This window comes from Phycodurus eques, chromosome 1, assembly GCF_024500275.1.
Source record: "Phycodurus eques isolate BA_2022a chromosome 1, UOR_Pequ_1.1, whole genome shotgun sequence".
In the NCBI taxonomy this organism is placed as follows: domain Eukaryota; kingdom Metazoa; phylum Chordata; class Actinopteri; order Syngnathiformes; family Syngnathidae; genus Phycodurus; species Phycodurus eques.
In genome coordinates, this window is record NC_084525.1 from 42,012,650 (window position 1) to 42,025,515 (window position 12,866).

A 12,866-nucleotide genomic window follows, 5' to 3' on the forward strand; every position below is an offset into this window, starting at 1 on the left:
TCCCACTCCGCAGCCACTACCTCGAGCTCTTCCGGGGGGATTCCGAGGCGTTCCCGGGCAACCCGAGAGACATAGTCTCTCCAGCGTGTCCTGGGTCGTCTCCGGGGTCTCCTCCCGGTGCGACGTGCCCAGAACACCTCACCGGGGAGGTGTCCGGGAGGCATCCTAATCAGATGCCTGAGCCATCTCATCTGGCTCCTCTCAATGTGGAGGAGCAGCGGCTGGACTCTGAGCCCCTCCCGGATGACTGCGCTTCTCACCCTAGCTCGAAGGGAGAGCCGGAGGAAACTCAGTTCGGCCACTTGGGAAAAACCCTTGAAGTGAATGATATCCTTAAAAAGCTTGAACTTCTCTAACAAGGCAGAATTAGTGTCAAGAAAACAAAAACAATTTCTGCTGTTCATTATAAACTTCAAAATTGTGGTTTTAGTGTTAGTTGACCTGGATTTTGTATGTGTTTGAGCATGATGTGCAGAGAGTACAGCACAGCAAAGTCATGCTGATTTTTTTCTGCAGAGTCAGACTGTTTGGACAAAGACACCACAAACAAATGAGCTCGCTGACACGGACACACACAGACACATGACGTGTGCATGCGAACTCTTTGCAAAGCTTGAAAACATTTTTTTATTTGAGGAGCAGTTTTGCTCATCTTTTTTTTTTTTTTTCATTTGAGGAGCAACTTTCAAATTTCGAGGAGAAATTGTTTTGCTGCTTAATCGAACAGGGACCGAAGCAAGGATTTTATGAAACAATAAAAATCCGACAATATAATGGGGGAGTTGAATGTAGGGCTGCAGCTAACGAACATTTTACTACCAAACAATCGATGATTTGGTTAAACTATATTTTTGCTTGGTGAAAGAGCAATTACAGCGCTGCTAACCTATAAAATTTCACTTCCAGAACCATTTGTCCAAATTTGACAGTCATAATTGTGAATAAATTATGGCTTTCAATTATATGTTACTGATGGTGTAGCGGTTGTCCGTGTCTATATGTGCCCTGCGACTGACTGGTGACCACTTCAGGGTGGAGTCTGGCTTTCACCCGAAGTCAGCTGGGATAGGCTCCAGCGCTGCATGACCCCCCGCCCCTCCGCCCCCCGCGACCCTAAACAGGATAAGTGGTGTTGCGAATGGATGGATGGATGTTTCAATTATAGCAACCTTGTAATGGCAGATGCAGGTGCAGCCTGAATCAAAGTAGGAGTATATGACATATTACGTGCCATCATCAAAAATATATGTCTGTCTATGTATTAATTTACCTTTGCCAGTTCGGTTTTAAAAAAAAAAAAAAATTGAATCAGTTTAATCAAATCTCAAACATCAAAATTAAAACAGCACTCTATTTTGCAAACAAACAAATAACATTGCTTATAGATTGAATTGGATGGTTTATGTAGGGACAATAGTTTTTGTTTCTATTTTGTGATGTGTACTTCTCTTGCATGCAATTTATGTTAAATATTTATATTTCCTAATTCTACGTTGCTGGTGAAATGATGCAAATTTCCCTATCGTGGAACTAATAAAGGTTATCTTATATTACAAAACTGTATTAAGAATAATCATATACTTTTAACCTGCCCACGTTCTGAAGTGACGTGTGCAGTGACGTTCTAATTAATTTCTGGTTTAACTGTGGCGTCCTATGTTGACGTGTATTATTTTACACGTCAACATTATTATTACATTATTTTATACATTATTATTTTATATTTATATCTCTAAACTAGTCTTTACACCAATCTGATCGGCGTTATCGGTATCGGCCGATAATTAGCATTTTATGCTGACCGGCTTTCATGCCATAAATCGCCGATAAATCAATGACGTCATCGATCAGCTCCGCACAAGACATTTAACACCGCGCCTTCGTCGCGTATGAATCCAAAAGCTAGTTTATTTTTAGCCTTGTCACGTGTCTTGTTGCGCAGTACTGTATCTATTTGACGGCCAATAAAGTTTTTTCAATCTTGTCGGTGAAAAAAACACGTCGCCGGTGTGGGACTATTTTGCGGTGTCTCAGACAAACAACACGCAAGTTATTTGCAGTCTGTGCACAACTCAAGTACATCGTGGGGAACGTCATCTAAGTGCTTCAACACAAATTTGATCGAGAACCTGAAGAATGTACACGAGGAACATGCTGCGTTCAAGCAACTCAGCGTGGGGGGGGGGACAAAGAAAAGTGTCAAACGGACTCAAACTCTGGACAACACTCATCCACATAGCTGGGACAGTGAGAAAGTTAGAGTAAGCGTGTCATTAAAAGTATTTATTAAAGTCAAGTAATTTAATTACAGTAAGTTAGCACCCATTATTTCTATGTTGTGACGTTGATTTGACCTAAACTTATGTCAGTGGCCAATCCTTGAATGCCCCTTAGAGGTCATTGGTGTTTTAACTTTTGTCGAAAATGCTAACAGAATCATTTGAGCTGGGACGGCTCCAGCCCGCCCGCAACCCTTGTGAGGATAAACTGTACAGAAAATGGATGGATGGATGGATACAGTATACAAGTATATATAATAAATAAACAAGTCATGTATATAGACACATTGCTCCATCTTGTAATCGGATCGGTGATCGAGTATCGTTTTTTTGTTGTTATTGTTTTTTTAAACTTGCTGATTGGTGATCGGCCCAAAAAATTCTGATTGTGTAAAACCTACTCTAAACACGTATTGGCCTGTTATTTTGGTGTTCAAAGTTGGTTAACTCTCCACAAAAACGCGGTTCTAGCCAGACCGGGTAATAAAAGCGCATGCACCAAGCGGCTGTTCATTGTGGACGTGCTGGCAATGTCAGACGCTGGATTTGTTTTGTCCCCAATATCAGCAATCAGTGTTACGGCTGTAACGTGTTGATTTCCGTACTAGAATACGGATGTTCCGTAAAAGAGAAAATAAGACCTTTTACTTAAGAACATACAAATAATTGGTTTCCTTTTTATATAATCAACTGTTTTTATTTCTTAAATTTACATTGTGCATAAAAGATAAGGTTTTTTTTTTTGTTTTTTTTTAAAGCATTAATAGTCTTTGTGCATCTTCACTTAAGCAGCAAGCATTTTAGCATTTTGTGACATACCAATAGTGTAGATTAGGTTCATGGCTGTGCATTTATGAGCTTAGACCAAGAGACTAGGAATGAGACAAATATTGTTTTTATTTTCATTTTTTTATTATAATTTTTTTTTAACCGGTCCTGTTCAGCTGCATGGCCAATAGTGGATCTGTATGTATTTTGTGCTGGAACAGTTTTGCTGTGCAGCAGGGGAGTTTGAAATACTCGCGCTGCATTTTTTTATTATTCTGATGTTTATTGAAAATGCAGCCGGAAAGAAAAGGGTTTTAGGAGACAGGCAGACGCACAGAACGGACAAGGGGAATAAGGGTGCAAACTCCAGCAGAACAATAGTTCAGTCTAGATATTTGACCACAAGATAAAATATTCTAATATTCTTCGTACTACTGCAAGTTTTGGAAGTGTTCAATTTGTTCAAACTAAAACGAAGAAGAAACCACAAGAGAAAACAAATATTTCCTTCATCTCCCTCCAACACCCTTGTTTGGGTATGTGATGATAATCCATTTTGCTCTCATTCCTCTCTGGCCACATTTGCCACTTTTTTCGCCTACTTGACTCAAACCTTTCCCACTTACAGATAATCAGATTGGCCATATGTTACACAGTGACTACACTGAGCAAAAAGCACACTGTATGTACCACTATTGTGTACATACTCGGAGGAGAGAAAGGTCTGTGTTACAATGAACGGGGGCTCGCCTTCCACCTTCTATGAAATGCTCCCACACATTTGTCTTTTTTTTCCTCACTTGTCAATTCGACATCGCATTTTGCAACTGTTGTGTTCCCGCTCCTCAACCAAATAGCTTCACTTCCACGTCTACGCGTCGGCGACGTAACCGCATATCACATACACCCCTGCGTGCTTCCGTCTCCATGGCAGAACTGATTTGAAATTTTGCTTTTCAATGTTTTTTGAGGCGCAAAATGCTAATTTTGACCCGCCAACTGCAATGCGAGACCGCTTAATTGGAGCCTCGCTTTGAGTTTACCATCGAGGACAGACGTCACCATGGATGTCAGTATGCTCTCAGCTCATCACCGCAACAGCAGAAGCACAAGCAAAGTTTGCAAAGCTGCAGGAAAATTTTGTGATCTAATATTATTTGTCAGCATGCAAAGCTAACATGGAGGGAGTGTACTTAGTGTGCAAGGGGCTTTTTGGCTACAAGAGTCAGCGCTGGCACGAATCCTTTTGCTAAACGGGTGAGTGTTTGAATAAAATATGAAGCACGTTGCCTTGATGGCAACTCTCCAGAGAAGGCAAGTGAGCATGTGCACATACACGACCGTGGGCTATAAAAGGCCGAGAGTCCCCAATGTAGGTCATGCCACGTGGGAAGCATGACACTGAAATAGCCCCCTATTTACAATGAATTGTGCCATTGCTGGTTGGCCAGGATGACACCGGGAGGGCAAAGTCTGCAAAGTGTGTAACACTGCCTCTTCAAACACACACTTTTTTTTACCTGAATGTTCAGACTGAATCACTGACACTGTGTCAGGGTCTTTACAATACTTTTGTTTGACTACTTGAAATTGGACTGGCACATAAAAAAACATTCCCACATCCCATTTTCTGAATCACTTACAGCATCTTGTAAGGGTCATGGCAGGGGATGGAGCCTATCGCAGCTGACTTGAGGGCAGAAAGCAGCCTACCCCCTGGACTGGGTGTCAGCCATAAGCTGATTGTACTTGGGAAATTGACAAGGAAGCTATCCAGTTCCAGCTACACGAATGTCAGGTATATGAACAACTAGACACCAAAAATATTTGTGATACTCTCAACTAACTTGGCTCTACTGCGCATATGATTCAATCAGGCGATACCTGCAGAATACAAATGCACTATTGTAGTGGGTTACAGGGCCGTGGGCCACCCGAAAATCTGCCTTATCACCGTTAACAGAAAGCTGTGATCCAGCAGTTTTGTCAAAATAACCACTATATATTGTAAACAATATATAATTCCTTGGTAGAGTGGTTTGACCCTGTTTAATAAATTATATGTGAAGAACTTCAAAGTGGCCCTTGCATCCATTGATTTTTGTGGCCATCTGAGGAAAGGTTTGGACACCCCTGGACTATACACAATAAATCACTGTCTCAATAGTGGCTATTCATTATTTGCTCAAAGGAGGCCTGCTTGGTCACTCTACTGAGTGATATTCTATTTGTTCTTTATAGCATTGTAAGAAGAACAAATGTAACGGTCGCCCAAGACTTTTGCACAATAGACACTTCCATAGTGTGCAGTTTATACTGATGCACAAACACAACACTGGAGTTGTACTGTCACCGTACACCTTCACACAATAATGCAAGTCAACAAATGCTGGGGAAGTAATATCATCATGACAACATATGTTCTGTCTTTGGCAGTTCAGGTAGCCATCTGTGATGTTGAGTGTTTGGCAATGAAACAGTGCTTTGGAGAAATACATTTTTCTTTATTTATCTTTTTATTTAGCATTCGGAGGCAGCCAAAAGGAGGTCACAGCACGAATGTCTCCAGTAAATAGTGTGGATGTCATAAAATGTCACATGGCTTTCTCTCTCCAAAATAGTGGAAACAACAACAAATCACTGAAAGAATGTTGCGCCAGCATTTCATAACTGCAAGCTCATCATAATGTTGTTCAGGCCCAACTTTGGCTTTTATGAGAACATCATTTGGACTGTTGGCAACTCAGACCGGTTTTATGTTTTCAAAGAGGTACAGTGGGTATGGAAAGTTTTCACACACCCTTAAATTTGTAACTCTTTCTTACATTTCAGCCATTTGCTAAAATCATTTAAGTTCATTTTTTCCCCGCATTAATATACACACAGCACCCCATATTTATTAAAGAAAAACTGAAACCACACACAGCCATAAGTATTCAGACCCTTTGCTGTGACACTCATATTTAACTCGGGTGCTGTCCATTTCGTTTGATCATCCTTAAAATGGTTCTCCACCTTCATTGGAGTCCAGCTGTGTTTGATTATACTGATTGGACTTGATTAGGAAAGCCACACACCTGTCTATATAAGACCTTACAGCTCACAGTGGTTAAAGGAACTGCCTGAAGAGCTCAGAAATCGATTGCGGCAAGGCACAGATCTGGGAAAGGTTACAAAAAAAAATTCTGCTGCACTTAAGGTTCCTAAGAACGCGTGGCCTCCATAATCCTGGAACGCAATACGTTCTGGACGATCAGAACCGTTCCTAGAACTGGCCGTCCGGCCAAACTGAGCAATTGGGAGAGAAAAGCCTTGGTGAGAGCGGTAAAGAAGAATCCAAAGATCACTGTGGCTGAGCTCCAGAGATGCAGTCGGGAGATGGGAGAAAGTTCTAGAAAGTCAACCATCACTGCAGACCTCCACCAGTCAGGGCTTTATGCCAGAGTGGCAAAACAGAAGCCTCTCCTCAGTGCAAGGCAGACGAAAGCTTGCATGGAGTTTGCTAAAAAACACCTGAAGGACTCCAAGATGGTGAGAAATAAGATTCTCTGGTCTGATGAGACAAAGCCAGAACATTTTGGCCTGAATTCTAAGCGGTATGTGTGGAGAAAAGCAGGCAGTGCTCATCACCTGTCCAATACAGTCCCAACAGTGAAGCCTGGTGGTGGCAGCATCTTGCTGTGGGGGTGTTTATCAGCTGCAGGGACAGGGAGACTGGTTCCAATCGAAGGAAAGATGAATGCGGCCAATTACAGGGATATCCTGAACAAAAACCTTCTCCAGAGTGCTCAGAACCTCAGACTGGGCCGAAGGTTCACCTTCAAAAAAAAGACAATGACCCCAAGCACACAGCTAAAATACCGAAGGAGTGGCTTCAGAATAACTTCGTGACTGTTCTTGAATGGCCCAGACAGAGCCCTGACTTAAACCCTATTGAGGATCTCTGGAGAGACTTGAAAATGGCTGCCTACCAACGTTCACCATCCAACCTGACAGAATTGGAGAGAATCTGCAAGGAGGAATGGCAGATGATCCCCAAATCCAGGTTGTTGGAACTTGTTGCATCATTCCCAAAAAGACTCATGGCTGTATTAGCCCAAAAGGGTGTTTCGACTACAAACTGAGCAAAGGGTCTGAATACTTACTTATTATTTCAGTTTTTCTTTTTTAATAAATCTGCAAAGATTTCATCAATTCCTTTTTTCTGTCAATATGGGGTGCTATGTGTATATTAATGTGGGAAAAAATGAACTGAAATTATTTTAGCAAATAGCTGCAATATAAAAAAAGATTGAAAATTTTAAGGGGGTCTGAATACTTTCCATATCCACTGTATATTGCTGCCGTCAGGCAGAATCCTCACATTTCCGAAACCATAACATTTCAGGACCCCCCACCCCCCATAAAAACACCACATTTGTTGAGCCATTAACATTAGATCAAAGAGAGCAAGCCATTTTAAACACTTAAGATCGGTCAATAATTTGTGAAAATAACAGACCCATTTGGGGACTGACCAATAGTACAGATTTATTATTTATTTGACGTTATTTTCACGCAACAGTGACAATATGTTTAATGAAAATGTAATAGTTTATTTATTTATTCATTCATTTCCACATTATTATCCATCCATGTTCTTTAATGCTTATCCTTCAGATTACAGGTGTGTTGGAGCCTATCCCACCTGACTTTGGGCAGGAGGCAGGGTACACCCTGAACTGGTCGCCAGCCAACGCAGCGTACATAAAGACAAACAAGCATTCACAAACGAACAAACAAGCATTGACACTCGCATTCGCACAGAATTATGAGTCTTCAATGAACTTACATTTTGGAACATGGGAGAAAACCTGAGCACCCGGAGAAAACCCACACAAGAGTGGGGAGAACATGCAAACTCCACACAGGAAGGCTGCAGCTCAGATTCAAACCACCAACCTCAGAACCGTGAGGTAGATGTGTTCACCACGGGTCCACTGTGCCCCATTTACAACCCCAATTCCAATGAAGTTAGGATTTTGTGTTAAACATAAATAAAAAAAGAATACAATGATTTGCAAATCATGTTCAACCTACAGTTAATTGAATACACTACAAAGACAAGATATTTAATGTTCAAACTGATCAAATTTATTGTTTTTAGAAAATAATCATTAATTTAGAATTTTATGGCTGCAACACGTTCCAAAAAAGCTGAGACAGGTGGAAAAAAAGACTGAGAAAGTTGAGGTATGCTCATCAAACACCTGTTTGGAACATCCCACAGGTGAGCAGGCTAATTGCGAGCAGGTGGGTGCCATGATTGGGTATAAAAGGAGCTTCCCTGAATTGGTCAGTCATTCACAAGCAAAGATGGGGAGAGGTTCACCTCTTTGTGAACAAGTGTGTGAGAAAATAGTCGAACAGTTTAAGGACAATATTCCTCAACGTACAATTGCAAGGAATTTAGGGATTTCATCATCTACGGTCCATAATATCATCAAAAGGTTCAGAGAATCTGAAGAAATCACTGTATGTAAGCGGTAAGGCCGAAAACCAACATTGAATCCCCGTGACCTTCGATCCCTCAGGCGGCACTGCATCAGAAACCGACATCAGTGTGTAAAGGATATCACCACATGGGCTCAGGAACACTTCAGAAAACCAATGTCAGTAAATACAGTTCAGTACTACATCCGTAAGTGCAACTTAAAACTCTACTATGCAAAGCAAAAGTCATTTATCAACAACACCCTGAAACGCCGCCGGCTTCTGTGGGCCCGAACTCATCTCATATGGACTGATGCAAAGTGGAAAAATGTTCTGTAGTCAGACGAGTCCATATTTCAAATTGTTTTTGGAAATTGTGGATGTCATATCCTCCGGGCCAAAGAGGAAAAGAACCATCTGGACTGTTATGGATGCAAAGTTCAAAAGCCAGCATCTGTGATTGTATGGGGCTGTGTTAGTGCCAATGGCATGGGTAACTTACACATCTGTGAAGGCACCATTAATGCTGAAGGGTACATATAGGTTTTGAAGAAACATATGCTGCCATCCAAGCAACGTCTTTTTCATGGACGCCCCTGCTTATTTCAGCAAGACAATGCCAAACCACATTCTGCACGTGTCACAACAGCGTGACTTCGTAGAAGAGTGCGGGTACCAGACTGGCCTGCCTGCAGTCCAGACCTGTCTCCCATTGAAAATGTGTGGCGCATTATGAAGCGTAAAATACAACAACGGACAGCCCGGACTGTTGAACAGCTGAAGCTGAATTCTACCTACAATTCAACAATTAGTGTCCTCAGTTCCCAAACGTTTATTGAATGTTGTTAAAAGAAAAGGTGATGTAACACAGTGGTAAACATGACCCTGTCCCAGCTTTTTTGGAACGTGTTGCAGCCATAAAATTCTAAGTTAATGATTATTTGCTAAAGGTTTATCAGTTTGAACATTACATATTTTGTCTTTGTAGTGTATTCAATTAAATATAGGTTTAACATGATTTACAAAATCATTTTATTCTGTTTTTATTTATGTTTAACACAACGTCCCAACTTCATTGGAATTGGGGTTGTTTAGTGTTTGTTTTACATTTTGATTTATACATACCACTTTATTTCAGCTGTTTTTTTACGGGCCAATAAATAAAGTTGAATTGAGCTGAGGCGAACAACTTAAAACTGAACTCAAAACTTACACCGACTGTCGCGTAATGTCAACATGGCAAAAACATCAAGCATGTCCATCTCGTGGGATGCTGCCAATGCCAATCTGTGACCTGCCATCACAGCAAACTATTTGCTCTGACCAACTTCGAGTTGAATGTAGCTTGTGAGGAACTCCTCGCTGTACCCAATCCAAGCGGCATCATCAGTCTGAAGTAAATGTGAGGCAGAAATGATGCGTGGCCAAATGAAAAAGTTGACACCAATCCCGTTTGATTCTGTGAAGTCAGCAGCCTGACAAGCTCTGATGAGCGCAGCATCACACTGGGGCTTGTCTCTCTCGGGGGCGGAGAGATGTTTGTGGTCTCACACTACAGACACAAGGACAAACCAACACACTTCTTGCTTTGCGCAGCTGTGCGTGTCTCTCGGTGAGAGTGGAAATAAAGCTATGTGCTGGTTACTATGGCAGGTTAAGTGGAGTCCGAATGACCGAATGTTGCATTAGACTTCAATTTCTGCAGCATCACTGGCACACGCACTTTTTTGTGCACCCACTTGCCCCTGTATTAGGTTGTCACCCACCCTACCCCACCCCCACACACGCCGTCCTCCCTCCTTTGCACTTGCTGCACAACTGCAGAGAAAACAGCAGCAAGCAGCGGAATAGTCTTGCAAGCAACGCAAAGTCTCTCAATTCCCTACACACACACGCACACACGCACACAAACTCACCAGTTGGGTTCTTGGTTTTCTTGAGGCTCCTGCCACAAAGACACTGCAGCATATGCGATCCTTTTCTGAAAATGTTGTTCCAAATAAACCGCATGGATTTGGCCGAGAAGGGGGAGGAGTATGAAGAGGAAGGAGAACAGGAGGTGGGAGACGAGACGCGCACCGGATGCGGCAGCCTAAATTTCTGCCACTGCACGGGGGCCGGCCCGCCCCCCTGTTGGCATGCCAGCGGAAATGGCCAGCTGTTGGGCTCAGTTCGACTGCGCTTGACTCCCCGAATCTGCACCATAGAAATGAAGCGAAGAAGCAAGCCCGGGCCGTCGCCCGGTTTCTCGCCCGCTTCCACGTATTTCGCCTTGTCGTCGTCCCTGTGCGGCAGGAAAAGAACGACCTCTGCCTCGGGCTGCCGGAGAGGCCGGTGGTGCTCAGCAGCGGAGGGTGAGGGTGAGGATGAGGAGGTGGGGAAGGAGGCGGAGCGGTCGCTGCTGCTGTTGCCGCGCTCCCGCCGCGGCGTCAAGAGCCCCCGAGCGCTCCTCTTCAAATGGCGTCGTCGTGTGCCGCGCGGCGCGGAGAGCAGGCATGCGGCGGGGCTAGTGGCAAGTCGGCGGTACGCGGCAACTGTCGGCTTCTGCACAAAAAAACATTGCATATTAGTGACGGAGGGATGGCAGGGCTCGGTGCGTCCGTCCGTCTGGGGGTTGGGGGGGGGGGGGGGGGCGAAAGGTCTCGGTGGGCGGGATGCGGACCGCGGGTGTCCGTCAGCAAGTCGCTGGCATCTTTGTATCAGTGGAGCGGGTAACAACTGCAGCGTGGGGGGCTGCTTTCCAAAGGCGCACGCACGCACACGCGCTAGACGCACAATCCTCCAAGCAGCAGCGGGAGCCGCGCTAGTCCTCCTCCTCTGCTCACTGACGGGAATCACAGCAGGGAATCTCTGCACGGTCCCAAAACGCGCTCCATTCCCCCGCAAAAGTCCTTAAGAATATTTATATACTCCGTCTTTCGGCCTCCGGAAGCGCAAATATACTCTTCCCCGCGGCAGCACGTTGCGAGAGTTGTGGCGATAAAGTGGCCGGAAAGGGAGCTCGCGGGCGCCCTCGGCTGCTGGTCTCCAGACAACCGAAGGAGAGGTGCACACAGTCGCGTTCAAGCAACCTGCCAAGTAGCGAGAGCGAGCGACTTACACGATATCCGGTTCGCAACTTTCACAATAAAAGAGACTTGCCTGGCAAATAGTTCACACGGGTGTGAGGGCACCCGCGTGCAAGTATACCACCCTGAATGTTCATAAAAAAAAAAGTGTTGTTGCCATCAGAGCACAGGTGAAATCGGAAGTTTACATGCACTATATAAAGAGACACGTTTCTTTCCCTCACCATCACTGACATGAAATAAATGTAAACTTTTCCTGTTTTAGGTGAATGCAAAATATTGCTTGTGCTCTCACCAGGAGATATCTGGACAATGTGTCAACTTATTCACCCGGAAGTCACTGATATAAACCTATATACAGTAGTATCTTCTTTCCCTTTCGGCTTGTCGCTTTAGGGGTCGCCACAGCGCGTCATCCTTTTCCATGTAAGCCTATCTCCTGCATCCTCCTCTCGAACACCAACTGCCCTCATGTCTTCCATCACGACATCCTTCAACCTTCTCTTTGGTCTTCCTCGAGCTCTCTTGCCTGGCAGCTCCATCCTCATCATCCTTCTTCCAATATACTCACTATTTCTCCTCTGGATGTGTCCAAACCATTGAAGTCTGCTCTCTCTAACTTTGTCTCCAAAACATCGAACCTTGGCTGTCCCTCTGATGAGCTCATTTCTAATTTTATCCAACCTGGTCACTCCGAGAGCGAACCTCAACATCTTCATTTCCGCCACCTCCACCTCTGCTTCCTGTTGTCTCTTTAGTGTCACTGTCTCTAATCCGTACATCATGGCTGGCCTCACCACTGTTTTATAAACTTTGCCCTTCATCCTAGCAGAGACTCTTCTGTCACATAACACACCTGACACCTTCCTCCACCCGTTCCAACCTGCTTTGACCCGTTTCTTCACTTCCTGACCACACTCGCCATTGCTCTGGACGGTTGACCCCAAGTATTTAAAGTCCTCCACCCTTGCTATCTCTTCTCCCTGTAGCCTCATTCTCCCCCCCACCACCCCTCTCATTCATGCACATATATTCTGTCTTACTTTGGCTAATCTTCATTCCTCTTCTTTCCAGTGCATGCCTCCATCTTTCTAACTGTTCCTCCACCTGCCCCCTGCTTTCACTGCAGATCACAATGTCATCTGCAAACATCATGGTCCACGAGGATTCCAGTCTAACCTCATCTGTCAGCCTATCCATCACCACTGCAAACAGGAAGGGGCTCAGGGCTGATCCCTGATGCAGTCCCACGTCCACCTTAAATTCTTCTGTCACACCT

General features: G+C 44.1%; 1 protein-coding gene across 1 annotated transcript in view; it reads right to left on the reverse strand.

The window, feature by feature from the left end:
* The window catches only part of LOC133410915 (fibroblast growth factor 14-like), a 69,151-nt gene extending 58,093 nt beyond the window's left edge, over positions 1–11,058 (reverse strand). The window contains exon 1 of the mRNA XM_061692567.1: positions 10,436–11,058. Coding sequence (XP_061548551.1) covers positions 10,436–10,724 — 289 coding nt within the window. The 5' untranslated portion in view covers positions 10,725–11,058. The remainder of the gene's footprint in view (positions 1–10,435) is intronic.
* Positions 11,059–12,866: the final 1,808 nt, after the last annotated feature.